Genomic DNA, 24,750 nt, shown 5'->3' on the forward strand with positions numbered 1-24,750 from the left:
AGATTCCCTCCACCCTCACAGGATTACTGAAGGTAGGAAATGCAGGTGATTATCAGAGTTTGCTTTTGATACAGACATCCTGCTCTTCCGCTGGCCCTTTGAACTGACTTTGATATGCAGTGATTAAGAGGGGTTCAACCCCTGGAGGAGCAGTGGCTGCAGCCCTGCCTCTGCTCCCCCTCTATTGAGTCCTCATTTTGAACTATTGGTCAAACAGATTTGAGGGGATTTGTTGGAGCCTGTGTGGGGTAAGAAGGAAGGAAAGGGAGGAGGAAGGAGGAGGAGAGAAAGGAGGGGGCACGTCTATAAACAATTTCAGAGGGAACCCGCCGGTCAGACCTCGCTCGCCTGATTTCACACACCTTCCTCCAACGAAGATTTGCTTCTCTTTCAGAAATAGCAATCCCAGGGCGACTTGCCGAGTTCCCATTTTGGCAAAAGCTCCATCGTGGGTTCAGAGCAGGCCAGCTTCGAGGAGGACGCAGGGAGGGCTGAGAAGGTCCAGGATGGTGGTGTTGGTCCTGCTGCGGCTTGGCTGGCTGTGCGGCCCCCTGGGAGCCCTGGTTCTGGATGTCAACAACAAGAGCTCTGTGGATGCGCAAGGAGCCCGGAAGGTAACGCTCGGTTGAGGAGGAGGGCTGGGCGCTGGGCTCGAGTGAAGCCATCACGCAGATGAGCATCTGAAGTAGCTCATCTAGACAGTGGGCCGGATGGAGGCTGTGGAAGGCACCCTGGAAGAATCCAGTCGCTTTAGCATTAACTCACCAGATGAGCCAAGGGGCTTTTCAGGGCATGGAATTTCAGGGCTATCAAGTCACCTATAAATCAGGGAGTAAGCTAACATTTAGAAAGCTATACACCACGTGCCAGGCCTTTTATACAAACTGTCTCATCTCCTCTTCCTCAGAGCTTGAGACAGCTATCACATCTCCTAATGACAGATGGCGGAAATGGGCTCAGAGACGCTGAGGAATTTAACCAAGGCCACACAGCCAGGGAATATGGGAGTCAGAAGTTACATGCTGCGTGCCAACCCTCTCACTTCACAGAATTGTTTTATAGGAAATGTTTCATATACATATGAAAAACCATCAACCGAAGATGAGAGAAATCAGTCTTCGGTATCTGTTTCTCCGCAAAGGAGGCATCACTAGAAACCAAAGGATGGTTGGGTTGGCCCACTGAGGGGCCTACTTGGCAAATGGTGACTGATGTGATTCACTGGAGTAAAACGGTCAAATAGGGATGCCACAAACACCAACACTTCTTTAAACTATCGTACAGCATCTAGAGCTTCTAGATACATATCAAAAATCTCATAACCGTCTCTAAGACACACGTGGGAAAACAGTTTCTTCCATTTTCACAGAAAGCATAAAAGATGAAATTCTATGTTTAAAAGTAGGACAATTTTTCAGACACAAATAACCTTTGCAGCACATAGGTCTCTTCGTTGGTGATTTGCTCTCCGCTTTGTGAAAGAAAACCAATTCTAGTGAAAAGTCAAGATGCTGCTTGAGGTTTGCCTCAGTGTTTAAAGTGCCTCTCTTTTTGGCTTTCTCCATCTCCTGCCTGGAATAAAAACTCTTCACATCTCGCCGGATTCCCTAGCCCTGTGACAACAGCTTCTCTTTACAGGGTTCACAGTGCATGTCTGACACAGACTGCAACACTAGACAATTCTGCCTCAAACCCCAGGATGAGAAGCCATCCTGTGCTACCTGTCGTGGATTACGGAGGTGGTGCCAGTGGGCTGCCGTGTGCTGCCCGGGGACGCTCTGCGTGAACGGTGAGTCAGCACGAAGACTTGCAGGACTGCAGTGCTCCCAAAGAGCAGACACAGCATCCGGGTCTCTTAGACGAGGGTATTCCACGACAGGCACTCTCTAAAGGCTCCAAAGTGGTTCTCCGCAGCTGCCTCTTCCCGATGTGGCAAAATAGTTTCTTTCCCGGCAAGAACTCTTGCCAGCAACTTGGAGATGATTTTAAAGCAAGGGTTCAAGTTGGAATCTTTCAAGTTCTTCTGTTTTCACTTAGATTCCATTAATTACTTAAGCACCTGCTTTGCCATATGTGAGATGTAAATATTTAGTGCCTGTGTCCCGGAAATCTAGAAAGTTATACAGAAACTGAAGGCGGAAGTACTGCCAAACCCTGTGACAGTCTGATAATGAGCCTGTCTGTGGTTCTCATCCTCTAACTCCACCTGCTTGTCTCTCAGATGTTTGCACTGCAGTGGAAGATGCAACCCCAATACTGGAGAGGCAGATCGATGACCAAGACGACACAGATACACAAGGAACAAATGAGCACCCAATTCAGGAAAACAAGCCCAAGAGGAAGCCAAATATTAAAAAATCACAAGGCAGTAAGGGTAACAGCAGCATTCTAAGCATATATATATATATATATATATATATATATATATATATATTTTTTTTTTTTTAAGAAAAATATTTTCTCCTCCTAGGCTCTTAAGGATAGGCTGAAACTGACTTGTGCCTCTCCACCCCGGAAACACCTAGGGAGCATGTCCTATTTCCAATCTCTTTCCATAAACAGCTATGGGGATCATGGGGGTAAGAGCACAAGGTAGTTGGCAGGCCAAGAGGACGGGGAATAGCTATAATAATGGGCTGATTAGCAAGAAAGCCTTTAATTGTTTAATTAAATTTTATATGCACATCTTTTTATAGCCTATAATTTAACAAATAGAAATTTCCCTTTCTAGATCCTCAGAATACAAAATAAAGGAGAGAGGAACATAGACGCAATAACGTTTCATTCTCGGACAAAATACAAACTTCACTAAGATGCTTTTTACAAAATTGCAGTCTCAAATTCCAGTCTCTGACATAAAGCAGCTAGGATTTTGAAGGTGGTGAATTGGCCATTCTTGTTTGTTGAAGGCGGCTAGTTGCCCCCTGTGTAAGTAGTGGTCTCTCTTTGGGTCAGTACAAATCCCATTTAATAAAACACTGATGAGTGATACTTATTTCATGTCTCAAGACTGGAAATCCCATCTTTCTTTAATAAATGTTTTAACTTTATAAAGCAGTAAATTGTGTTTGGGAAGACAGAGATGTCCACTCCATTGTTGCTTTCAGCCCAGGAGCCAGGCAGGCTGTTGCTCTATCTTTACTTTGCGACCTTATCCTACACCCCACGCCCTAACCCAGTCATGCCCTCACAAGCCACCATTCCCCCTGCTTATTACTAAAGCCCGTATCAATCTCGTTACAGGACAAGAGGGAGAAAGCTGTCTTAGAACTTTCGACTGTGGACCTGGACTTTGCTGTGTTCGTCATTTTTGGACTAAAATTTGTAAACCGGTCCCATTGGAGGGACAGGTCTGCTCTAGGAGAGCGCACAAAGATACCGCGCAAGCTCCAGAAATCTTCCAGCGCTGTGACTGTGGTCCTGGACTATCATGTCGAAGTCAGGCAACTGGAAATCAACGAAACTCACGGTTAAGAGTGTGGCCAGAAAATCTAAACAGCTGCACGTCTTCCAGCAGAAGTCTCAGACAAGAACTTAAAAATCTTCCCATACAAATAACTCTTAAAATCAAATCTTGTAGTAAGTGAAACAGACTGAGCTGGAGAAACTGCCTTGTGATGAATGGAAACTAGTTTGGGCTTGTTGTCTATTTCTGCAGAAAAGTGATGTGATTCTATAACAAATTTAACTTTGATCTAGTGATTCAGTTAGTTCAAATAAATCTTTACGTAATTTCTGGTGACAGTAGTAGGCAGGGAAAATTATCACAGCAAATACTTTATTTTTCCTTAAAACCCCCATTGTTTATAACCACTTATTTCTTGGAAGGGAAATACCGTTTTGCTACAAAATAACTTGGTTAATAAAGAAGTAAGATTCAAAAGGTAGTATCTTATGTTTGTGTAGCCCACTGCAAGTTACAAAGCATTTTTACGTTATTTTGTTTTCAATAGCTTTACTTACCATTTGAGAACTTCCTATATTTTGTATTTAAATAATTTCTATATTTCAAAGCTAGGGCTTTCAAGGAGTGCTTTTACTTATACATTTTGACCATCTGAACTTAAAAGTTACACTGGAAGAAAACTAGGGCAAAAAAAAGTAAAATCTTTGTTCAAAGTATAAGAGACCATATTTTATACACATGGGTACATATTAAAAGTGGTTTTAATTAGGGAAGCTCTTTCTGATGGATTACAATCAACTGTTACAGATTTCATTTAAGAGATAAACCACACACCTGTTCTTGGAATTAAGTTATAAGTATATGTTACAAAATCGCATATGGGCCAAGCATAGAAAAAAGTCTCTAAAAAACATTGAACCTTCTTCCAAAGTCTTGCCTAATTGACTAATTTACAATCAGTAAATAGGAGGAAAGGTAATGAGGTAATGTGGTTTATAGCATAAGGGCAGAAAATGAAAAAGCAAAAATTCCCATTTAAGATTTGTTATCATCTCATCTCTTACTCCTCTCCACTGACCCTTAGTAAAGTGTCATCATGAACAGAATATATAAATTTAAACGTATTTGCTAATAAAATAAGCACAAGATCATCTGATAATAGTACAAGAGGTTTTATTGACTAACGCAAGCTACAGCATGAAGAAACAATTATTTAAAAACACCACAGACCCTTATGTAGCAAAGGTTAAGAAATAAATTAAGACCTATTGGGCTGTGCCGGGGAGGATGGGCCTCATTCACTTCGATCCTTGGGTTCTCGGTATTTCCACTGGATGTAGTCAAAGATGTCCTTCTCACTATCCACGGGCAGCGGCTCTCCAGCAACTCCTGCAAGGAGGGAGAACAGAACCTTCCTCATGAACCAGTTCTGGAGTTTAGAGGTTTCAGGACTGAGAGCTACACAGGACTCACTTTCAGAGGAAAAAGAAAATAGTCCCCAAGCCACTCAAAAAAAAAAAAAAAAAAAAGATATTGACTGCCCTCCCCCTCCCCCGTGAGCTTGTGTCTGTGCTTTGCCACACATATTACCGGCGCTACACAAAGAACCTCAGTACCCCAACTCTGGCCAGCTGAAGTGGCCCTAATCCATGATTTTTCTGTCTGCTGGATCTCCACCGTATTAGAGAAAATACTCTAGTGAGTTCCTTTGCAACTCAAAATACGGTCCCCAGACTAGCAGTACTGGCACCACCTGGCAGCTTACTGGCAATGCAGAAGGCCACCGAATTAAAATCTGCACTTAACGAGGTCCCCACATGGTTTGTATACACATTGACATGTGAGAAGCACAGCCCTCATCTACCAGGGATGAAAAACACTTTTAGGACAAAAAGACAAAATCTTCATCTTCCTAGAAGAGAATAGTAAACCACACAGTATATTGTGAAATGTTAACAAGATCTATAAAACAGAAATCAAGCAATTTTTACTCTTTAAACTTTAAAAGCTTGGGGCCAAAGCTACCAAGTTTGGCCTGGCACTAACAAAAATACCTGGGTTCTTTGAAGTCTTGGAGATACATTTAAGAAAACAAAAACACTTTAGATCAATAAGATTATTTACTGACCACCAGAGGTAGAAAGAATTTAATCCATTCTAATAGAGCTGGAAATAAACGAATCTTGTCATCATGGGCCTTCAACTGAGGGCCTGGGAGCACCTATGGATTAAAGCTTTTTTTGTTGCCTGAGGGACTAACAATACCAAAGAAACTGCAATTAACTGGCACAGTTACTGAAAGGCTTTTTAGAAAAACCAAAGTTGCTAAACCAAAATATCCAGAGGACTAGGATTATCTCTAATGCAGACAAAAATACTCACCAGTGACTCCCAAGGGACGGATTGTGTATTCGTTGATTGTGAAGCCTTTTTCTAGGGCATGAGCTCTCATATTCTTATTGAAAATATCACTCCCAGTGAAATAGAGGACACCACAGTAATACTGATCCTTGGGTATCAACCTACAACCAATAAACAATTCACCAATCTTTTACTACATATTTCCAATTTAGCAAAAATGGTACTCTTAAAATCATTAAGGCACAAAACAAGTCTGTGTGGTCCAATAACTGAAGAGGACACCATCATTAGGTAGACCATTCAAATGACCTCAACTTTGCAGTTAGCTGAGGTTTCAGTAAACTATGCTCTGCAAGAGGTGTGGACAAATGCAAAGCAGTATCACTTGTTACAACCAACTCTCCCCAGGCAGGATCTACTCTGAGCTGCAGAAGACACCATGGTGAACCTAGAGATAATAAAGTAGATTCTGCAGACAGTCATTATTCTTTACATACTTTCAGGCTAAACATTGTCTATTGCAGGGACACATGGCACTTTGGAATGAAAAGGGGTCTTAGACATTTATGCAAATTCCAAGACATACAGAGGGAGGGGGAAAAGGGGAAAAGAAGGGAAAAGTTAATAAGTCAGCAACAAATTTTGAGTAATACCTGATATCAATTCTCCTGTGTGGATATTCCTTTTCATCATTTTTACTGGGAAGCTGGCAAACACCCTAAAACGTATATTTAAAAATAATGTTTAAAGATTTTTTTAAACTTAAGGCTTAATTCTAATCAAATACTGTTAACTGTGAAGTTATTTTTGCTTTAAATGGAGGCAGTTTTAGAATTGTGAGCGCTTGTAACTTAGTAGCTTTTCTATGCACTATATATTATCCCTGCCTTCCTACTGTGCTTCATGATAACTAGAGAACCACATGAAACAGCAGGCAAGGGTTCCGGTTATGAGGGTCTGGCTTTTGTGTGACTCTAAACAAGAGAAGCTAATCAAGGAAAGCGTGAAAGGCAGAGACCAAAACAAACAGAAAAAAGCAACTTGGAAGAAACAATGATTATTCAGGGAGAAGAAAACAGACACAAAAGCTATCAGTAATATTCTCAGATCACAGATTTTTATCCATGAAATAAGGACAGAATTCTACAGAAAAAGAAAACACAAGGAAAAGATTTAAATCAAAATTTAAAATATGATAGAAGTAGAAGAAGTTGAAGTTGAGGAAATCTCCCAGAAATCAGAAAAGACAGAGAGAGGAAAATTAAGAAAAATTTAAAAGATAAGAAAATTAGAGGATCGTTTTCTTCCTTCTCTACAGGTGAGTTTTCATTATACTTCTGCAGTTTTCTTTTTTAATACTTCTGCAGTTTTTAAACAATAATTATCAAGGTGTATTTTGTTATCTTTTCCTTTTCCAGGAAAATGGGGACAGTTTATGGACTGGGCAGCAACGCATAAATATGTAAAAAGAAATACAAACATCACCAAGTTTCAAATCTAAAGCTTCAAATGCCACATTCTAAGAAAACTACACAAGTGACAGGTTTCTGGTCCTAAAGAGCAGTCGAGTTGGTACACACGTCACTAAAAGACATACTTTTCACTCAGCAACATAGAAAAATCAAAATCTAAAATCTAAAATGGGTATTTTCTTTAGCAACTCCTATTCCTGAGAGATTAATGAAACCTGTTTATCTTCAAATATGAAACCTACCTTCTTAGGCACTAACAAGTTCCAACTCAACCTTCAAATGGAATTACCATGAGGCATTACCTTGCAGAGCTGGATGTCTGAACCCACAGGCAATGATTTTTCTGTTTGTCACATCAGTAATAGGATTCCATCTAATGGCTTTGTTCCTGTCCTCAAGGCTAATTTTATTTCCTGCACTTTTTCTGAAGTGCTAATGTTAAAGAATTTCTCTGTATTACTGTAAATTCTTTATTCAATTGAGTGGATTAGTTTTGTTTGGCATTTCAGTTAGGTCACTTCATGCTGACTGTCTGAAATAAAGCCTCTTTCATTTCCCCAAGTGTAGCCAAGGTATCTTCTATTGTCCTGTGAATCCTCGCTGTAGACATTTCACAGAAAATCATCCTCCGAGGTCAAACCTGCACGAAACGCTAAAATTTGAGTGGTACTCACCATATATAAAGTAAAAAGGCATCTAAATGCAGAGGAAATTGGTTTTTCTTCCAAATGTCATTATATTCACGGGAAGAATAGTTCAATTAACTAAAGGCCCTGAGTTTACAAGAAGAGCTGGAATAACCCTGGCTTTCCTAAGCTTTGATTACTATTAGTTTAAGAGAATTCATGTTTTGAAGATAACTTAAAAAACACACAGATGGTCATATCTTTAAAACTATTTAGTCAGTGCTTATAGCAACAAGATGTTCTGAAAACAAGTGGATCGATATGGAGTGGAGTTTACTCCACTTCATAAGCTGAATTCATTTTGCAGCCAATTTCCTTTCAGAAACCTAGAGACCTTAACTCCTTTGGTGATCTCTGCTCATGTTCACGTGCTCAGGGTCACTGCCCTGACTCCTGCCTGCCTCTCTCTCCCCGCAGAGACCTGCCTGCCTAACTTCCTTACTTCAAGTCTTTCCCCAGGTCTCATCTTCTCAATAAGGCCGGACTCTTTAATACCGTCTCCTGCACTCCCTTTCTTTTTAAAAAATAATATTATCTTAACGTTTTACCTACTTAATATGTTCATTGTTAAGTAGCAGTCCCTTCCCATACCCTCAAATAAAAGTTCTACTTAGGGCTTCACTGGTGGCGCAGTGGTTGAGAGTCCGCCGGCCGATGCAGGGGACACGGGTTCGTGCCCCGGTCCGGGAAGATCCCACAGGCCGCGGAGCGGCTGGGCCCGTGAGCCATGGCCGCTAAGCCTGCGCGTCCAGAGCCTGTGCTCCGCAACGGGAGAGGCCACAACAGTGAAAGGCCCACGTACCGCAAAAAAAAAAAAAAAAAAGTTCTACTTAAATTCACTAATCTATCCCATTCTCCTAGAGCAGAGCCTGGAATGTAGTAGATGCTAAGTATGTATTTGGTGAATTGACTGAATACACCTTCTCATTCCTACTGACACTCATTCTCCCCGCTTTGTTCTTTCATAGCACCATCTTCTCTTTTTCTATCCCTTTTTCTGTTCCCCAATTTAATTCTTTCCAGGTTACTACCTTCTTCCAACTGATCTATTTCCAAATAGAAATATATTATCTTTTATATTATTATTATGTATTATACTAGTATAACACTGCACAACTCTTTGAAGATACAGTATCTTCAAAAGATATTTGTACAAACCCTTCAACGTTTCCACATATATTACTTAATCTGATCTGCATAACAGTCCTTTGACAGAGGGCAAGGATATCATTTTATAAATAAGAAAATTAAGGCCTTAGAGAAGTAAAGCAACTTGTCAATGTCACACAACAAACTGGTAATGGAACCAAAGGATCTTAAAGCCTCCGTATCCAAACCTCCTTTCCTACAATGCAACATACCAACACCCACGTGTTTGCAACAAGACACAAATCACTTCCTATTGCCTCCAAAATAAAATGATTTGAAAGTGGACCTGGAGTGCTTCTCATCCTAACAAATACTAATTATACGTGTCAAAACAGCAGGCTCAAGCACGGCATTTTCTAAGCGTCAGTGAATACATGAACTACGTGTACAGTATACAAACTTTATACACAGACCATCCACTAAGATGGATTCCTATGTCACAACATAAAGACCTTGGTCTCTTATTGTGGTCTAAGTCTTCTATACTTTGAAAACAAACAAAAAGCCTGCTTTCTTATTTTCTAACCTGTTTTCTTCTGGACAGAGGTTTGGAGGATTCCCTTTCTGGCAATACCTGTACATGTGCTGCCAGGTATGACCGAGAGAACGGAAGGCTAGATAGAGCCAAGACTTCCACAACCCCAGCCCGTATCCTAGGATGGGTGAGCGGTCCTAGTCTTTCACACACCACATGTACTGTGAGGTCTGAACCGGCCGACTCTGCAGCATCACTGGGATTTGGCTGCCTCTGACCTTCCTAGACAAAGGACTTCCCTTCTTTGAGCAGCTACTAGGATAACCCAATTCCACTATGTCAGCAACTCTTTATGTTCACATACTTGGCTACCCACCTTCCTTTGCAGGTTACACCCAGCCCACCAGCTTGTAATTTTTCCTTGTATTCTTGCTAGCTGGATTACTACAGCCTCTGTAGGTCTTTCCTCTGGATCTCTTTGGGCACAGAAGAATACTGTTCAGACTGTAAAAAAATGCTTCTGCTTTTTTATTGTGTAAACACCTTCCTGGTGGCTAACTCTGAAAACAGCTGCTACACTTCCCCAGGAGAGAGTCCAGTGCTTTCACAGAGATGACTACTGAAGGAAGAGAGGCCAGAAGGGGTCCCTGGTGGCATACCAGGACACTTTCCTACTATTTAAAAAAAAACAACCCAACTTGTCTAGCACATGATTTTTAGAATTTTATCTGATTGAATGTTCTTTAAATGTAAGATTTATGCACATTCATTTTGAGTGATTTAAAGTCAATCTAAACTTAAAAGGATGTTCATATGGCATATACAAATCCTATTTTTATTAATATCTCATGTGTGCATATATTTTTGAGCATAGAGTAAGAGCTCAAAACCTGACAGACTAGGGAGAACAGATCATAAATGTAATTCTCAAAAACTGACTAGAATTTTTATTTTTACCTTTCCCAAAGTTCTTTTGAAAATACTGATAAAGTGTGACAACTTAGTTAATATACTTTCATAGCCCATTAAAATCACCATGCTGAATCAAATGACATGTTTTTTTGCATATATGATTAAATACACATAACATAAAATATACCACTTTAACCCTTTTTAAGTGTGCAGTTCAGTGGCATTAAGTACATCCACACTGTTATGCAACCATCACCACCATCCGTCTTCAGAACTTTTTCATCTTCCCCAACTGACATTCTGTCCCCATAAACACTCACTCCCCATCTCCCTGCTGCCCCGCCCATGCCCTGGCAACCACCGTTCCATTTTCTGAATGACATGGTAATTCAATTATCTATCTCAACCATCTTCTTCTACTTTTGGCTAAGACTGTCAAATCTACACAGTGAGACTCTTGCTAATTTTAGCATGTCCATGCTCCAAAAGCATAGTCTCTGACTTAGGAAAAGGGGGGCATGGAGAAAAGAGCGCCCAAATGCTGTATTTAAGTGAGCAGCAGATAAATGTAAGCCTTTATTACATTAGCCCTAGATTTCTGTTTGCCTTCGGTTTTTATACAGGACCATTTATTAATGTTTTTAATCCATTTGCTATTCGTCTTGAATCCTCAAGTCTTAATCCCCTAGGAAGAACACAGGACTTTGACAGTCCATCACAGTGTGTTTCACTGGGACGACTCCCCAGGTGCCCCCTCTATGAGCCCCTTTCATATAGCATAGTTCTTCCCCTGGACGTTCTATCACGTACCCTGATGCCTTCTTTCTTTGGTCTTGTAACAGATTAATACTCTTCAGACAATTCTAATCTCACTTATTAATATATTCTGAGTCAAAGAGTATTTGCTATTTTAGGGAAAAAATATAATGTATTAAAGTCATTATGGATATTTTAAAAATAGCAGATTATGCATAATTACCTATTCCAATGGCACAGATTATTTACAAGTGGGGAATTTAGAACAAAACTCTTTACTGGGACTTCCCTAGTGGCACAGTGGTTAAGACTCCACGCTCCCAATGCAGGGTTCGATCCTTGGTCCGGGAACTAGATCCCACATGCATGCTGCAACAAAGAGTTCACATGCCACAACTAAGGAGCCCTTGAGCTGCAACTAAGGAGTGCACCTGCAGCAACTAAGACCTGATGCAACCAAATAAATTTAAAAAAAAACAAAAACAACAAAAAAACCCTCTTTACTAAAATATTCTCAGATTAGAGAATATATCTCCTCTAAGGTCTAGGATGTCCTATTTACTGACCGTGACACTAAGCTACAGTGAGGTCACACTCAGAATGGTTACTGGACAGTCTCCACAGTTTTTTTTTAAATGTGTTAATTCAAGTGAGTACTTACCATGAACTTTGTTTCCCCTTTTGACAGAGTGTCTGTAATAAAATGGACCTTTTGTAACTGCTCCACAACACGATGTAACAGCTTTGGCTATAGAATCATAATTAGGGAATAAGAAAAAAAGCAATTACTCTGTTACAGCAAGAGAGCATTTTTAAAATGAGTTTTCTGATGCTCTATGCAGAAATGCCTAGTTTTCCTATGTTCTGAGTACCTTTTCTTCTAACAGAAAATTCATCTTATCAAATGAAACCACCACTTTTCACCAATATCATGATACCCCCAAATAGACATCATTTGTCTTTATCTGTTTCATTAAACAAAAAGTTACCTGCTTCATCTTTAAAAGGTATATATTCCAAAATCAAAAGCATTTTGCCTTCATGGGTCTTCTAACAGAGCTTAAGTTTCTTGATAGACAATAAATAATTCTGGAAGTATTTTACTAAATTTCATCTCTTCCAAATGCTAGACTGTCCTGCCAATTATTTGTGGACAAACAATGCCTATCCCTTCCAACAACTTACTTTGCCTCTCAAAGAATTCAGTCAGTACAAAACACTTCAACTGACTTTCAGAAAGATTAAAACAAAAACTCATTCTGAAAATATCCAACTATCATTTAGAAAATTATATTCACTGCTGTGTAAGACCGATCACATTTGCTTATAAATTCTGAGGTACCTGTTTGGTTGACTCAGAGGTAAAGCTTGGATGGGTAAGAAGAACATCCATGTCGCCACTGGACTCTGCCCCTATGATAGCAAAGAATATGTATGGAATTCTCCTTGTAAATTTATCAATTAGGCAAACACAGAACCAAGGTGATGACACACATAGAAGAGTCTTACTTCTTACAGCCTAACTTTCTATTTCACTGTGCTTCATATTCAGAATTAGTTAAAAGAGTTCAATTTTCTGTCCAACTATTCAGGTATATTAATGTAAACAGCAGAATCTGGGATAACAACAGTAATTGATGTTAGATATATGTTGCATACAATTGGTTAAATATTATTAAAAATGTACCTAAGTAACTACTCAATACTGAATAAAAATAACATTTAAATATACCTTTAAAATATATCTATGAACACTAAATATTTAAAAATCTCAAATTAAACAATATGCTCTAACTCTGCAAAGGTTAATCAGAAAATTCATTTCAATTCTTCTGAATGAATTCACTTGATGAGTACTGGTAACAATTACTATTATGGCATCATAGATAAGAATGCTAGATTCTTGGGGCTTCCCTGGTGGCGCAGTGGTTGAGAGTCTGCCTGCCGATGCAGGGGACACGGGTTCGTGCCCTGGTCCGGGAAGATCCCACATGCCGTGGAGCGGCTAGGCCCGTGAGCCATGACCGCTGATCCTGCGCGTCCAGAGCCTGTGCTCCGCAACGGGAGAGGCCACAACAGTGAGAGGCCCGCATACCGCAAAAAAAAAAGAGAATGCTAGATTCTTATAGCAGCTACCCAGAGAATTTCTGATAGCCTATTACCACTTCCTAAGCAAAACTCCAGAGGTGGCCAGAGATTCAGTCAGACATCTATTTCAAGGTTTTAAATAAAGTTCTATTTCAATTTTTTAAGATAATATTTTAAAATTTAGGTTACCCTTCCAAAATTTTGAGCCAGTAAGAGACCAGTATTGTGTGGTTCTCACTTTGTTCACATTCACATAGTAAATTAAGATCTTCTGAAGAACCTGGTTGTTTTGAGAACTGGTTCTGAGCTGATGTCTCTGAGACATTAAACTTAGATCCATTAGAGAAAACTTAGAAAATTAAATAAAGTAAAACAACAAACATAAAAACTACTCATGGCTTCACTAGCATCTAGCCAGATAACCACTATTAGCATTTAATATACCTAAAATTATTTTATAATAATTTTATTAGAACTAGTCATCAAAAAAACCCATCTTATAATAAAATCAGGATGAATTTCCTCTAATTTATACTCCCATTTATAAACAAATAAATTTAGCTAATACTACTAGATATTAGTAAATCTATAAAGTAACAAAAATTACATCTTTTTAATCCATGTTTTTCATATACATTAGGCAATTTTAACATCAAGGCATGAATAACCTAAGCTTAGGAAGTATGTTACCTCTTCTGAAACTGCCACAGACTGTAGCAATGTATTCAGAATCCACTTTTTCAACTTCACTTAGTACAATATCCTAATAGAAGAAAACTTAAGTCAGTATTCTAAAAATGGCTTTTCACCAATTGACATTCTCAATTCTAACCAAAGAATACAATTCAGCACACTCTTACTTGCATTTGTAACATCTCTTCACGAGGAATTCTTTTCTCAAAGTCCTCAAAATATCTATAAAGACAGAATAAGTAGACAAAAGATTTTTTGTGAAATTTGAATCTTAGAAATTAAACTGCCTACTTTATCAAGTGTCCTTATACAAGCAGATCTTTCAAAAATCAAGACTAAAATTCATTACGACAAGAGTAAAATTGGGGGGGTGGGGAGAGGTTTATTCCTTAACTTGGATCAAAATCCTTAAGTGTCATGCTTTGTGATATTCCAGATATTCCATCCAAACTTATTTTAAATAAACTTCGCATTCACATACCAAGAGTAAATAAATATATTTAAGTTAATACGGTTCCAAGTTAGACTGCTCCCTACTGGCAAATCCAGGGATTACAGTTTATTGCTCTTAAATCCTGAAAAATACTTGTATTTTAAAATATTATCCAACAATATGGATAAACCGAGACAACATTATGCTAAGTGAAAGAAGTCAGTCACAAAAGACCATATATTATGATTTCATTTACATGAAATATCCAGAATAGACAAATCTATAGAGACAGAAAGTAGAATAGTGGTTGCCAGGGGCTGGGGGAGGGAAGGGCAGCTGGGAAGAAATGAGGAGTGATGGCTAATGGGTTTGGGCTTTTTTGGGGATAACAAAAATGTTCTAAAATTGACTATAGTCATGGTTGCACAACTCTGGGAATATAAAAAAAACACTGAATTGCACACTTTTAAGTGGGTGAATTACTTGGTATATGAAATGATATTTCAATAAGGCTATTAAAAATACTATCTTAGGGGATTTCCCTGGTGGCGCAGTGGTTGAGAGTCCGCCTGCCGATGCAGGGGACACGGGTTCATGCCCCGGTCCGGGAGGATCCCACATGCCGCGGAGCGGCTGGGCCCGTGGGCCATGGCCGCTGAGCCTGCACGTCCGCAACGGGAGAGGCCACAACAGTAAGAAGCCAGTGTACCGCAAAAAAAAAAAAAAAAAAAAAAAAATACTATCTTAGTATTAAATAACATCTAAGAATGATAAAGTGCCTGTTCAAAAACAATTCTCACAACAAGCAAGTTCTTCAGAAGATCTCCATTTACTATGTAACTACGTAAATGCAAGGAGAGTGAGAACTACACCATCCTGATCTTTTACTGATTCAGAGTTTTGGAAAGGCAGTGTAAGTTTTAAAATATTGTGGTAAGGCATCAACAGGGAAGTTCAGAAGGTTATTAGGACTGAATGGCCAACAAGACAACCTAAGACCAGAGGAGGTACGTGCTTATGCACGTACACTACGTGCTGTAAATAATCAGTCAGAAGAGGGGGTCTGTATCTTGCACTTGACAAAGTAATTACCCATGCTGACAGACGACACGTCTACTAGTTATTCCTATTCTGGTATTTAGGTGTCTGGGTTTTCTTCCTTTTCCTTTTTAAAAAAATTTAGTGTTTCATGGTCATGTCCCGTCTTCTCAGGTAGACTCTAAACTTCTTAAGAGCTACACAGAACCTGTTTATATCCTAACCTCAGAGGCAGTGCTTTCTACAATGTAAGCATGAAATAAATACCCTGACTAACTGAGGCCCTCAGTTCTATGTATTTTAAGGGGAAGTTCCCAGCTAAAGTCAAGGTAATGTGGGATATACTCAAAACAAGCAAACAAACTAGAAGGCAGTAAAAAAACACGTGTGAATACAGGCTTATTCTCTACAGGAGTCTGCAACAAATCTTAGCATTTCTGATTAGTAAAATGGCTGTGTTTAGCTAAGTCTGAAGACTTATGGTGTACGGAAGAATGGCTATAAAAAATTTTACTTTTACATTTCAAGTGTCAAAAGGAAATCTGCTATCTTACTTTAGCCCAATTCGCTGATGATGGTTCAATTTATCTTCATTTTTTCTGAGATCTGTATAGAAGATAAATAAAGTTGAGATGCTGATTTAAACATTTTTGGAAAAAAATGCTAATTTCAGTGATCCTTTTTTTCAAAGAACTACCTGGAAAACACACTGAAATGACTTTGAAAAGCAAATGAAAAAACTTTCAGATAGTAAGAACTAGATAAAAGGGATTCTTCAAGTCAATAGTAAAACCCAACAGTGACTGCATAATCATTTTTATTTACTGAATCAAAATTTCAATTACAGCTACATAGAACAGTAGATAAAACATACCAGGATCATACCAAACTTCACTGAGTATAGCAAAACGCACCTTCTAAGAACCTATATTGCTTAATTTACGGTTAATAGCAGCATGAGAAGTTCATTCATACTGTTCATTTGTTCATTCACTCCTTCACTAGATTAATATTTATTGAGTACCGATTTGTGCAGGCACTATGCTAAAAATCCCATTGAAAGGAGAGGTAGTATTATCATTTTTTTAATCAAGAAAACTGTAATATCTTAAACTGAAAGTGACCGAGTCCCATCTGGGTGGTCCTTTAGTGGGTACAGGCACAGGAGTGAGCCTTGTTAAAGAAATGGCAAGATACGTATGCTTCAAAAGCAACTCCTATGGTCACCCTTATATTCACAAACATAAATTCTCTCTGGAGACATAAAATGGAGAAAAATAAGCACCTTCATTATTAAAAATAAGCATGTAATGTTTCTCATAATTGTGTGCACACAGAAAACACTAAGGTATATGACCGAAAATGCCACAGAAATATTGAGTTTGTTATATATGGAGAGAGGGATATCGACAGCTTTTACATTACATATCTGTGAATGGTGAAATAATGTAAAACCACCACAGGAGATCCTTGACACCCCAAGGGATGCAACGAATACCTTTGAGGAACAAACTCTTGACCTCTTTAACCAATATTTCACTCAGGTAAATTATATATGCCACACGCAGAAAAGCACAAACCCTCTCTGAGATGCATATATAGAACAATTCATTCTCTAGCTATGTGATTCACACAAATTCTCAAGTTAATAATATTACTAATTAATCATGCCTTTTAAGAGTCAGTTACTATTTTTAAGTACTTACTAGGTACCAAGCACTCTGCTAAGTCTTTTACATACATTATTGCATTAAATCATATGAGAGAGATATTATGATACCATTTTGTAGCTGAGAGACTGAAGTATCACAGTCAACTTTTTTTTTTTTTTTTTTTTGCGGTACGCGGCCCTCTCACTGTTGTGGCCTCTTCCGTTGCGGAGCACAGGCTCCAGATGCGCAGGCTCAGCGGCCATGGCTCACGGGTCCAGCTGCTCCGCAGCATGTGGGATCTTCCCGGACTGGGGCACGAACCCGTGTCCCCTGCATCGGCAGGCGGACTCTCAACCACTGCGCCACCAGGGAAGCCCCCACAGTCAACTATTTTAATAAAGGGGTGGAGACTGGATTCAAACCCAAGTCCGTCTCCAAAATCTGTCCACCTGACCATCTGGGTTGCTTATAAATTAGTTGAGCCCACAAATATTAATCCCCAAGTGCCACAGATGTGCTGTAATGAATCCATATAGTATATACCCTTGAAAGCATGAAGAGATAAATTATATTTAAAAGATGGCTATATTAGGTTTAAGGAAAATGTTTTATAATTACTTGACTTTTATTTTTATATCTTCTTTGGAAGCAAAAATCCCTTCAATAAGCATTGCAAGCCTCTTAACAGAAATTTTCTCAATATACATAACTTGGCTTTTAGGCTGAATGTATAGGACTTTATGGTCTAGAATTTTCTTAAAGAAACAAAAGCAATTTAAAAATCGTCTAAAAATCTACAAATGAATCATTGCCTTTAAACCAAGAAGCCACTTCTTGTTCTTCTTGATTTTTTTCTAAATTATAGACCAAAACATGTTTAAAATGGGAATATAAGCTATACTTTATATCTGTTCTCTACTGTAGAGTTAAAAAGAAAATCTTACCATTCGTTTCTACTAATTGAGAAAGGGTTTTTCAAATTCCAGTTTGTTAGAGCATGGTCCTTCAGCACTATATCTGACCTGAAATTAGTGACCCACTGTACAGACTCACCTTCTAATGTCTTAATTCCTTCATCTACAAACTTCCTTGCAGCAGAAGGACTACAAAGAAAGAAAAGCATTATCTCAGTGTCAAGTGAAACTCAGGATCCAACAAATAACCAGTTATGCCTCCTCTTGTCAAACATAAAAGCTACCTTTGAGCTAAAAAAAACACCTGCTAAACTACTGTGTGGTTACTTTGGTAATGTTCAAATTATTGAAGCCTTAATCTAGGGAGACAGTCATAAATTTAGATATGAAAAAGACATCCAAGCAGCTAGGTGGCATAATGCCGTACATTATTCATACACCAGACATACAGGCACTTGAAAACCATTCATTCAAATGAGATTTAATGAGGACCTATTATGTGTCAGATATTCTTCTAGGTGCTGAAAATACAGCAGGAATAAGACAAATAAGGGCCCTGGTCTTACCTGTTTATACATTCCAGTGGTTAGAGAGAGACAATAAACAGATATATAAACAAAGAAAAATATCTGGTAGATGAATTAAAATAGGGTAATATGACAGAGTGGCTGGGTCTTCTTTAGATTGGGTGGTGAGGGAAGGCCTCTCAGATGATACTTAAACTGAGATTTTAATGACAAAGAGCCTTGGTACAGAAACTGACATTCATATCAGGAGGGCAATGTGGCATAGAAATAATAGATCTGGACTGGGAGTCGGGAGACCCAGGTTCTGATTCTGGCCCTGCCACAGCTATCTCACTTTCTGCATTCAGTTTTCTTGCCTGGAAAATGAGAATAATGTAACAGACGCTCTCTAAAACAAATATTAACATTTTATAATTGTCTTGGGTCCCCAAGGAGTCATGCTCCTTTTCAGTATACTAGGTTTAGGAATTTAATATATTTTAAAATAACATTCATCAAATGGTTGCCATTAAGGAACAATCATCATATACCTAAAAGAATGGCCTCATTTTATCAAGAAGAGAGTTAAGTGAAGCACTGCAGCCCTAATACTTCAGTGTTAACCTTTACTCTCTCCAGTGTCAAAGAAGCCTCTGCTAGCTCAACTTTAAGATAGAGATGCCTTCATTAGGAAATACTTGAGTGCTTGTTCCAAGCTCATATGCCAGGTACTACAGAAAAAGCTTAAATGTTTAAGATAAATACCACGCTCAGAGAGGCAAAAGAGCCACAATGTGGAGGGAGTGATAATAAGTCCACAGAGCAAGTGCTAATGGAGCTTAGAGGAAGGAGAGATTATTTCTGGCTGGGAACTCAAACTGGATTCACGTGCCTTGAATGGGGCTTTTAAAGTCGCGGCAGCCTCTGAAGAACCAGCCTGAGACGTGTAAAATATGGGTGAGTGAACTGCATGGGCAAAGGCGCAGAGGTGGAAAGGTACAGGCCTTGAAGAGAAAGAGCATGTACTTTAGTTTGGCTGACATAAAAAAATTAAACAACCCTACTACTGTGTCTGCTTAAAAAATAATTCTTACCCAATGCCACTAACTCGAGTCAGGAAGTTGATGGATGAACTCGTATCATCCTGCCGAATCTTTAAGGAAAAAAAAAAAGTCTAACAATGATTTAGGAATGCCTTGAGGACTCAAATGATCTTATTAGAAATACACTAGGCTGCTAAGAGACTTGAAGAGCCTTTTACACTGCCTGGATAACCCATGCAGAAGGATTCATGTAAAACCCCAGTGGTTACAGGTGAGTAAGAAAGCAGATGAAGATGGCTCTTCCCTAATTTATCCAATACTTTAAAAAGGCTTATTCATAAAAAGACCAGAAGTGATATAATGACTATCATCAGGGTGAAATAAAATCATAAAAATGCTTGCGAGTGTTTAAGCATAGAAATTCTAAAAGATAACAATCATTTAGTCAAAGTTTATAATCTCCCTTCTAAATGGTACTGAAAATAAAGAAGTAATTCTATCACAGATGCTAATAGTCTCTTAAATGCAACATAAAATAAGTGAACAGTTTATAAGAACAATATTCAAAATCTAAAATATAGGACACTTACAAAGCCATAAACTGCTCCTCCCTTTTCTCACTGAATCTAACAGAGGGTGGATGACATCACCCACCCTGCAATGGTGCTACATGATAGCTGCCATAAAGGCAGACACTATAAGCAAACAAGTAAGTTAGCATTTTACCTTTTCCAGTTTACGCAATTTTCCAGTAGCTAAAAATTCATCAATCTTTTCAGCAATTTTTGTTCCTACTCCAGGCTACATAGAAAATAAAAAATATAAAAGTCACATAAATATTATGCTTACCAAATCACTAAAAGATAAAGGAAAAAATGAGAAATGAAAAAACAGTGATCGTCACATGACCAGTTTTCAAACAAAGGACACAGAAAATTGAGCACCAGTAAAAATATATTCTCCCAAAGACAAAATGTTTAAATGATTGGCAAAAGAGGAGCCCTAATAAGACAATTCTAAATGACCTTGCTTTTTCAAAATTAACTTTTGTTGTAGAAAAATTAGAAAATATAAAATTGCATAAAGAAAATATTATAATCACTTGTTAATTTCATCACCCTGAAAATTAAAATAACCTGTAACCTTGCCACTTAACATCTGCTATGTACTGACTTCTTTTTTGCTCATATATATATGCAAAGTTACGTGCATGTATATATGTATGTGTGTGTGTGTGTGTGTGTGTCTGTGTGTATACATACAGCTACTTTTTTCTTACAAAAATAGAATCATACTGCTTTGTAAAGTGCTTTAACTTAAAAATGAATCATGAACAAATGTCTGTATCGATAAATAAACTACAACATCTTTAATGACCGCATAGTGTATTATTGTAGGAATGTATCATAATTTAAGACTACCGTACAGGAGAACATTTAGATGTTTTCCAGTTTTTGAAATTATAACAATGCTGTCATGGACTTGCTCTAGAACAGAAGTTCTCAGGCTTCTACATACACCTGCATCACGTGAGGGATGTGTTGGAACAGAGAATGCCAAGTCCCCCCCGAGAGTGACACTATTAGCATACAGGGCTTCACGGAAATTACAGAGAACAGGGCTAAAGGGGCTTAATCGTGTGCTTATTAGTAGGTAAGAGCTCCTTGGGAACACTAACTCACATAAGTTCCTCTACCTGGGGATCAAGAAAGAACAGCTAGCGAGCAGACATGCGAGTACTGCTCTGTTACCACACTCTCCTTGAGGAGTAACACTCAAGCTGAAATTCAGCGTGAGAATGAGTACACATGTACGTGGCAAAGTAGAGAAAGAAAACTGTAATTACATATGTTAAAAAAAATCTTAAATCCACCCCCTCCCCCAATAAAAACACTCCAAGCTTGAAAAAGTATGCTTGAAACACATTAATATTATTCCAAGAAAGCAGTGAAATCTGCCCGTGTGGGTCAAGGCAGCTTCGGAGGCAAATTTCATCTTGTGGGAACCCATCAGATCGGTACATGTGTGAGCTCTTCGATCAACTTGCTCCCTAAACTTACCAGTTTCTTAGCTTCTGCTCCACTCTTTATTTTGTGTGGGTACTTTGCTATCACAGATGCTGCTTTTCTACAAGTAAAAAGAACAAAAAAAAGGAAAACCAATTGGAAAGCCAGCAAAGTATTAGTTTTTCTTAAACTGGAATATACATACAAACAAATATGCAGCTTAAACTTTCACCAAGGTGAACTTATCTTCCACATCCGTGTAAAACTTTAAAACTCAATGAGCTGACAGACCACCTGCATCTCTAACTTGTAAAAGTATCCTGAAAACCCTCGCATTTGAGAATAACACAGTTTCAACCGTATATGTAAAACTAGGGAGATCCAGGAAACCAGTAGGCTTTCCTTTCTGGGATTAAGTGGAAAATATCACTGAGCTTTTTTTTTAATAGCTAGTTTTTAGAAATTGTTCATAACTCTCCTTTCATAAAAAATGTGCCACCTAGAAGTATTCAAACTGCTACATGCCAAACTGGCTTATGGATGGTTATTTTTAAATTCATGGCTTAAAACTGTATTCCCCTATGTCCTTGTACCAGTTCTTTTTTTTCATTGCTCTCATTTCGGTTCCACGTAAAGCAGTGACCTGTATCCTTGCCATCTCCACACATACCTAGCTCAGTAGTCTGGTGACAGATTGGGTCCACCCTGGGAGCTCACTGATGGTATCCTGTCTATAATTTCAATGCTAAATGTAGTTTTTGGATAGTCTTTGAAGCCTTAGTTTTTCACTCTGTTCTAGCACATATAACCTTCAGATTTGGATTTCGACTTCTGTATTAGCATGTTACTGATGATGAGTCTGGAAAGGTAGGCTGAGGGCAATTTGTGGAGGAAATTGTTTCAGCAAAGACAAGCAGTTCCACATAATTGGCACTATGGCACAAAGCCTGAAAGGGAAGAAGAATTAAATCAGGAAAGGCCTTTTGTATGCAGATGCTTTGGGGTTTTATCAAGGTAAAGAGGAAATATTTAATTCAAGAGAATACTTTGGTCACATCAAGAGAAATGTATATGGGGACTGGGGGCTGGGGAGGAGCCTGCAGGGGTGGTAGGGCATCACCTGCTTTTCCAGACTTATTGCCCACTCAGACTATACCCCTTATGCAAACTGAATTACTGACTTCCTAGAAAATGCAATACCCCTTCGTGTCTCAGTGCCTTGGCTCATTTTGTTTCCTTTCTCTAGATTGTTCCTCCTCTCCCTTATCTCCTGATGGGCTCCTTGAAGACTAAACACCTCCTCTCTGAAGCCACCTGAGACTCAAGTAGAATACGGGGTTGAATCGCTCTCTGATTTTGAGATCATCAAATGTGTGGACAACAGTACAAATATTTTACGGAGGAATTCACAGGAGGCAGCGAAAGGGAGTGTAATCAGCTTTTAGTTATGGTGAGTGAGAAGCAAAGATGGGAGTTGAGTTTAGTTTTGAAAGGGTAGAGACAAAGGTAACATAGGCTTGAAAATCTGGAGAAAAGCCCAGTGAATACAGATCTGGAGTCACTGACTGGTATTCAAAGCCAAGAATGGTAAGATTGCCAAGGAAAGTATAAAAGTGAGAAAAGAGGGCTCAGGGCAGACCTCTGGGAACTACCAACATTAAAAGGTAAGATACAAGAGGAGAAAGAACAGAAGATTGTGCCATCATGGAAGTCAAGATGATGCCACTGAGAGTCCAGTAAGATGAGATATGGGTGAGAACCTTTTCAGAGGAATGGCAGGATGGAAATTACACTGCAATGAGATAAAGAATGACTGGGGATGAGGAAATCCAGGCAAGGAATACAGATTATTCAAGGTTAACTGTAAAGTGGAGGAAAGAAAAAGGTGCTAGCTAGAGGGCAGAGGGAGGTGAAGAAGATTGCTTTGTTTTTGCTCTTAAGAGCTGAGGGACTTGGACATGTTTACAGATTAAAGGGGCGGAAGCAGGCGGATATGGCATTAACGGCTAGGATAACGGCCCTGGTGAAATGGACAAGGATGAGATTCAAAAGGTGACAGATCAGCCACACACCAACCAGATGGAAAGAGTCCCCTGAACCACATCTACTTTACAGCACAGACCTCACCCACTGTCTTCCATTATGACTTAAAATCAAACTGCATTTTCAGTAATTCACGTTCAATGATGGGAAAAATATGTATTAGCCTATTTTCAATCAGAATTGGCAACTAATCAAAACTGATCCTACAGAACTCTGCCCAAATTCTCCCAGAAATATCGCAGTAAAGTGCCACCAGAGTCAATACCCTCAGTTCTTGCTTTTTATCCCCTCCTACAGATGGTCCTAATATCCACTGGACCCTCAGCTCTGTTAATTGCCACACATCCGAGAACGCATGCTAACAGAGAATGCCCCCCCGTCCCACCTGTAGGCATTGTACTTGTGGATAGCCTGGTTCACGTTCTTCTCAAAGTTTGCGAGTTCTGAAAAGGCAACAAGAGGCTCGGTGAACAAGAACCACGAGTAAACAAACGAGAACTGAGTTTCCTGGAAGGAGGCGTAACGACCTCTTAAGGGACAGGGACCTCCCCGCTTGTACACCGGCCAGGCTAAGGGCAGCCCAAGCGTGACTCAAGGGTCTCCAGCAGGACTGACAATCTGCCACCGGCGCCGGAGGAAGATCCGCACGGAAGACTCCGGGCTGCTAGGGGCCGGACATCCTTGGGCTGTCGGGACTCGAGAGAAGGAAGGGAAAGCAGCGGGGAGGGAGGAGAGGAGAAAGGCAGCGGCGCCGGGCCGGGCTAACCTGTGAGCATGTCGGTGATGCCCCCGTTGAGCGTCTCCTGCGGCGCCTTCCGTTTGCTCATGGTGGCCTGCACCCGAGGACCGCAGAGAGCTCACAGCCAGGGATGGTCCCCTTGCCCAGCTTTCGGGAGGGGCTGCGACCTGGAGAGGACGCAGGATCAGCCCGACGCGGCGAAACCAGCGCGACTGGCTGAACAATGAGGGTTTCTGACTGGGGGGGCGGGGCGCGGCGCACGAGTGACGTCACAGGGAGGGGCGGGGCCGGTGGGGGGCCCACGGCCAGGGGGCGGGGCCGGGGAGGGGCCTCAACGGCGAGAGAGAAAAAGGATCCTGGAGCCAGCAGGACCGGGAG

General features: G+C 39.6%; 2 protein-coding genes across 4 annotated transcripts; one reads left to right on the forward strand and one right to left on the reverse strand.

The window, feature by feature from the left end:
* Positions 1-371: 371 nt before the first annotated feature.
* On the forward strand, positions 372-3,474 carry DKK4 (dickkopf WNT signaling pathway inhibitor 4). Its single transcript, XM_067722110.1, has 5 exons — positions 372-614; positions 1,639-1,789; positions 2,222-2,368; positions 2,563-2,579; positions 3,244-3,474. Exons 1-5 carry the CDS (start codon positions 507-509, stop codon positions 3,472-3,474), a joined length of 654 nt encoding a protein of 217 aa, XP_067578211.1. The 5' UTR covers positions 372-506.
* Positions 2,641-24,612, reverse strand: POLB (DNA polymerase beta). Of its 3 annotated transcripts, XM_067722112.1 has the most exons (15): positions 24,400-24,612; positions 24,019-24,076; positions 21,645-21,711; positions 20,311-20,385; positions 19,636-19,694; positions 18,175-18,224; positions 16,024-16,075; positions 14,166-14,220; positions 13,996-14,068; positions 12,560-12,630; positions 11,879-11,965; positions 6,421-6,485; positions 5,789-5,928; positions 4,672-4,795; positions 2,641-3,447 (listed from the first exon to the last, which is right to left on the reverse strand). In XM_067722112.1, the coding sequence occupies exons 1-14, from the start codon at positions 24,458-24,460 to the stop codon at positions 4,701-4,703; spliced, it is 1,008 nt and encodes a 335-aa protein (XP_067578213.1). In that variant the 5' UTR covers positions 24,461-24,612; the 3' UTR covers positions 2,641-3,447; positions 4,672-4,700. The 3 variants fall into 3 exon arrangements, with proteins under 3 accessions (XP_067578213.1, XP_067578212.1, XP_067578214.1); XM_067722111.1 differs by lacking the exon at positions 2,641-3,447 and having other exon boundaries at positions 4,560-4,795; XM_067722113.1 differs by lacking the exons at positions 2,641-3,447; positions 13,996-14,068; positions 14,166-14,220; positions 16,024-16,075 and having other exon boundaries at positions 4,560-4,795.
* Positions 24,613-24,750: the final 138 nt, after the last annotated feature.

The sequence above is a fragment of the Pseudorca crassidens genome, chromosome 21 (genome assembly GCF_039906515.1).
Source record: "Pseudorca crassidens isolate mPseCra1 chromosome 21, mPseCra1.hap1, whole genome shotgun sequence".
Classification (NCBI taxonomy): Eukaryota; Metazoa; Chordata; class Mammalia; order Artiodactyla; family Delphinidae; genus Pseudorca; species Pseudorca crassidens.

What these genes read in the sequence shown, in the direction of transcription:
- DKK4 (XM_067722110.1), top strand. Translation starts at nt 507, where the DNA reads ATGGTGGTGTTGGTCCTGCTGCGGCTTGGCTGGCTGTGCGGCCCCCTG. An exon ending in ATGCGCAAGGAGCCCGGAAG is followed by an intron (nt 615 to 1,638) that starts GTAACGCTCGGT and finishes TTCTCTTTACAG; the next exon opens with GGTTCACAGTGCATGTCTGA. An exon ending in GGGGACGCTCTGCGTGAACG is followed by an intron (nt 1,790 to 2,221) that starts GTGAGTCAGCAC and finishes CTTGTCTCTCAG; the next exon opens with ATGTTTGCACTGCAGTGGAA.
- POLB (XM_067722112.1), bottom strand. Translation starts at nt 24,460, where the DNA reads ATGAGCAAACGGAAGGCGCCGCAGGAGACGCTCAACGGGGGCATCACC. An exon ending in GAGCAGAAGCTAAGAAACTG is followed by an intron (nt 20,386 to 21,644) that starts GTAAGTTTAGGG and finishes TTTTCTATGTAG; the next exon opens with CCTGGAGTAGGAACAAAAAT. An exon ending in CCTCTGAGTCAACCAAACAG is followed by an intron (nt 11,966 to 12,559) that starts GTACCTCAGAAT and finishes ATGATTCTATAG; the next exon opens with CCAAAGCTGTTACATCGTGT.